Below are 4,380 nucleotides of genomic sequence, written 5' to 3'. Positions count from 1 at the left end.
TTTTAGTTGACAATAATAATTTTAGGATTGGTCTAACAGCTGAATTCATAACACTCAATCTAACAGAGTGAGGTTTGAGTCAATAATTAAGCTCTCAACCCCCTTACCTAATGCATTTCAAAATTTATAATATCTCAATAATAACAAAACAAGAAGCCATTAAGAAAAACAACATAAAGTAAAAAAGAAAGCAATAGATGTATCCTGCATAGAAAACCTTCTTTTAATGTAGGAATTTAATTCTCCAAGATTCTCGATCCCTCAAGATGAGCACAAATAAAAAAATGAATGATCAACTAGTGAAAAAATTCAATCCTCTGAAATTGTCACGATGATATAGATTGCTTAAAAAAACTTTTAACGTGTAAATTTGAAGGGATCGAATATATTTATTGAATAATGAGGTGGAGATGGTCCCAAAATTAATATGAATCGCAAAGAATGAGAAAGAACCTCTTACCTGTCTTGGCTACCTTCACCGCCGACCATTTTCTTTGCTTTATCTTCAGCCCATAAGAACAAGAAGTAGCGGCAGTACAAACCTTGCAGGGAAATTGTCGTGTACTTTCATGACAATCTTTATGATGAACCAATGCTGCTAATGCTAACTTTACCACATTAGCAAGCCAATCTCATTTTGGTAAACATATACTAATGTTTGATGAGCCCATTACCCTACACAACAACTTCCACTGCCCACCAGTCAGTAGGGGCACATACATTTTGGTAAACTATGATAGTGCCCAGTGACCTCATTACCTTAGACAACAACTTGCACTTCCCACCAAGATTATACCAAAAGGGGTTGATAGATGCCATCACACCACTAAAATTTTAATTTTTAATTAAATGTAGATTGGATGTAGACATGTTTTTAATATACTCTTATATTTAGTCTAAAAAAATTATATAGTAAGATTTTAAAATGATATTTTTTTAATGTATCAATTAAACAACAAAATTTAATTAAGTTAAATTCTAAAACATTAAAATAAAAATTTAAAATTAATTAATTATATTTTTAAATTTTATTTTAAATAATAAAAAATAAATTAAAAAAACTTAAATCATTAGTGAAACATATTAAAAAACACCTAAATCAAAATATTATGCCAAGACATTTTACATCTGTTACTATAAGTCTAAATATTGTGTCCGTTGATTGAGAATAAGGCATGTGCACGCACAATGACAAGTCTAAATCTGTTACTAGAGATTTTTTTTTTTTTTTCATGGAAATAAAGCTCAATTTCAATCATTCACTTATTCGGAATGTTCAATTAAATTAATTTTTAATTTTTTTATTTAAATTAATTTAAAATTTAAAATTAAAATTTAATTTAATTTAAAAAAAAATAAGAAATTAAGATTTTTAATTTTGGAGCTAAATTTAAAAAACAGGAACTTAACCTAAAAATCAAAAGTGGATTTATTTACCTTATTTTCTAAGAAGTTATGATATGATAGCACCACGAACTTGCTTTCTCAAAAAGTTAGAGATTCAACTACCGGATCGGCATCTGACACCCATAAGATTTTTCTGTTGGAATTCATACTGGTATTATAAAATTACTTAGCATAGATTAGATACGATTTAAGCAAAACTCTTATATAGCTTAATTTTGGTTTAAATTAAGAAATTAAATATTTTAATTAAATATTTTAATTTTAAACTAAATTGAATTTAAACTGAAAATTTTAAATTAATTTAAATAAAAAATTGAAAATAATCTAAATTAAACATCTTAGAAATTAAATTGAACATTTATCTTTTTTTTTTTTTAATGCACAGGAATTGCAACTGTTAGTAGTGATGCTTTTAATCCTCCAATATAAATTCTATGATTTTGTAATGATATTCAATTATTTATCAATAAGTTCGATGTTGTTCAATGACCTAATAGGCTAGTGGACGAGTAGGATGGCCGAATAATTGAATATTATTACTTGAAAGAAGAAATATAACCAACAACCAATCTAATTTAATTTAATGGTATAGAATCATAAAAGAAGAGAGAAGAATCAAAACCGCTTGGCAACAACGTCATAAAGTACACCTAACTCTCTGTAAAGTGCTCGAGATCCTCATCGATCAAAGTCCTTCAAACTTCACTTTATCCCATTATTAGTTTTTTAAAAACTATAAAATCTTCATATTCACTGAAGGAAAAGCACAAGCATTTTCCCACATCTAAAAGTTTTACGAGCTTCCTTTCATTTAATTTGTACTTTATCATCGACTAATTAAATATTAAAAAAAAGTTATCAAATTAACAAGATAATGCTATATTCTTGAAGTTCTAATTTATCAGGAAAAGTGATTTCGATTGCAGTTCTTAAATTTTCAGCAATTAAACTAGAGATTAATTTACTGATTAGATTAATCTGATGATGTAAGTTAAGTTTTTTCTGAATATTATTAATAAAATTATTTTTCTCATAAAAAAACTACTGCTAAATATGATATCCATATATTATCCGACTCAACAATCACCATAAAAACAGCAAGCAATCAAAATTTGAAATAAAATATAAAAGGGTTGGTGCCCGCATTATGCATATACAATGTTGTTTGTTTGTTGGAATCTGAATGGGACCGTTTAACCAAAGCACGCAGGAAAAGTTTGGTAGTTTTGCACTTTCTTTGCACCATATCACTGTGGAAAAGTATAGATTCCCGTGCATTTGGTAGGTTTAATTCAGTTCAAAATGAAATATTGTAGCATTGCGCGTCCTATCATTTTCTAAATCGTAGACATGAAGCTAACAAATTAAGGAGAAGTTGTTCGAAAAAGTTAAGGTCCATTCACCAATCAAATTCCACCAATAATTAATGCCTTTAAAGCAAGCTTAAAGCATTTGCTACATAATGCAATATTTTAGCAAATTCAACAGAAATGCACTCCTATATAAAGGGGTAGGTATTGCCAAATTAATACCAATTCCTCTCAGCATTCGATATAAACTTTTGGCATATTTTATCATTCTTTGTCAAACCTTCTGTTAACGTAGCAAAATGGAGGCTAGGAGGTTCACTATAGCTCTCTTCTTTGTCTTCTTACTCTCAAAATCCTACGCTTTGTCCTCTAGAAAAGATGGAGCTCGAAGCCCCTGTAAAAAATTAGTCTTTTATTTCCACGACATTATTTACAATGGCAAGAACTCCAAAAATGCAACTTCTGCTATTGTGGGCGCACCAGCTTGGGCTAACAAGACCATCTTGGCTGGCCAGAACCATTTTGGTGACCTAGTTGTGTTTGATGATCCCATTACACTAGATAACAATCTACACTCAACACCAGTTGGCCGTGCACAAGGGATCTACTTATATGACAAGAAAGAAATTTTCACAGCTTGGCTAGGCTTCTCCTTTGTTTTGAACTCTACTGAGCATAAGGGAAGCATCAACTTTGCCGGGGCTGATCCACTGATGAACAAGACTAGAGATATTTCAGTGATTGGTGGTACGGGTGACTTCTTTATGGCCAGAGGAGTAGCCACTTTGATGACTGATGCATTTGAGGGTGAAGTTTATTTCAGGCTTCGTGTTGATATTAACTTGTATGAGTGTTGGTAACAAGAATAGTTTGCTTGAGTTATTTGCCACTACCTTCTTTTGGCTCAGCATCTCCTTTAACGTAAAGGGTTTCAGAAATGAAATAATTTTTATTACGAGTCTTTGGCCCCTTCAAATTCTTTACTTTAAATCTAATTATTTGATCCGATACATCAGTAATTCGTGGGAAGAAGGAGATTGTATTAAAAATTAAAAAAAAAAAAAAAATCTTCCTCTTATTCCACATTGTGTGCTTATAGATCTTATATGTTAGCATAATTACAGTAATTAGCATGATTATAGGAGATTTGTGTATAATAATTACAACAAGTAGCATGATTATAGGAGATTTATAGCATAATTATAGCAATTATTATTCTTGTCTAAATTAGCTCATATTCTCATGTATAAATAGATATAATATATCTGTAAATAATACACAGACAAATACACAATCATTTCCTTCGTTATTTGTATTCTTTCTTCTAACATAGTATCAGAGCCGTAAAACTTTTATTTCTAGTTACTGGAGTCTCTCTTCTCTCTCTACAACCTGTTCTGGTTCATTCTTTCATTCATGTTATTATACCATTTTTTTTTTCTCCTCATCTTGTTATCAATGAAGAAATCTGATATTTCAAAACCTATTGCAACTGCTATTGCACCTACTCGATCCTTACATTAGAAATCTGGCAATCAACTCTGTAAGAATTGTAATCAAATTGGTCATGCTTTTGCATATTGTCCTACTATAGAATGCAGATATTGTCATGGTTACGGTCATTGTAACACCCTAGGCAAATCCCACATCGACAAAACACGGG

The 4,380-nt window shown here is 30.3% G+C and overlaps 1 protein-coding gene across 1 annotated transcript; it reads left to right on the top strand.

Moving 5' to 3' along the window:
• The first annotated feature begins 2,927 nt into the window (after positions 1–2,927).
• On the top strand, positions 2,928–3,672 carry LOC110638707 (dirigent protein). The gene has a single exon (XM_021789333.2). The coding sequence runs from the start codon at positions 3,017–3,019 to the stop codon at positions 3,575–3,577; it is 561 nt and encodes a 186-aa protein (XP_021645025.1). The 5' UTR covers positions 2,928–3,016; the 3' UTR covers positions 3,578–3,672.
• The last annotated feature ends 708 nt before the right edge of the window (positions 3,673–4,380 follow it).

Source organism: Hevea brasiliensis, chromosome 9, assembly GCF_030052815.1.
Source record: "Hevea brasiliensis isolate MT/VB/25A 57/8 chromosome 9, ASM3005281v1, whole genome shotgun sequence".
Taxonomy (NCBI): Eukaryota; Viridiplantae; Streptophyta; class Magnoliopsida; order Malpighiales; family Euphorbiaceae; genus Hevea; species Hevea brasiliensis.
The sequence above is the reverse complement of the archived record's forward strand: the minus strand, read 5'-3'. Positions and strand labels throughout refer to the sequence as shown.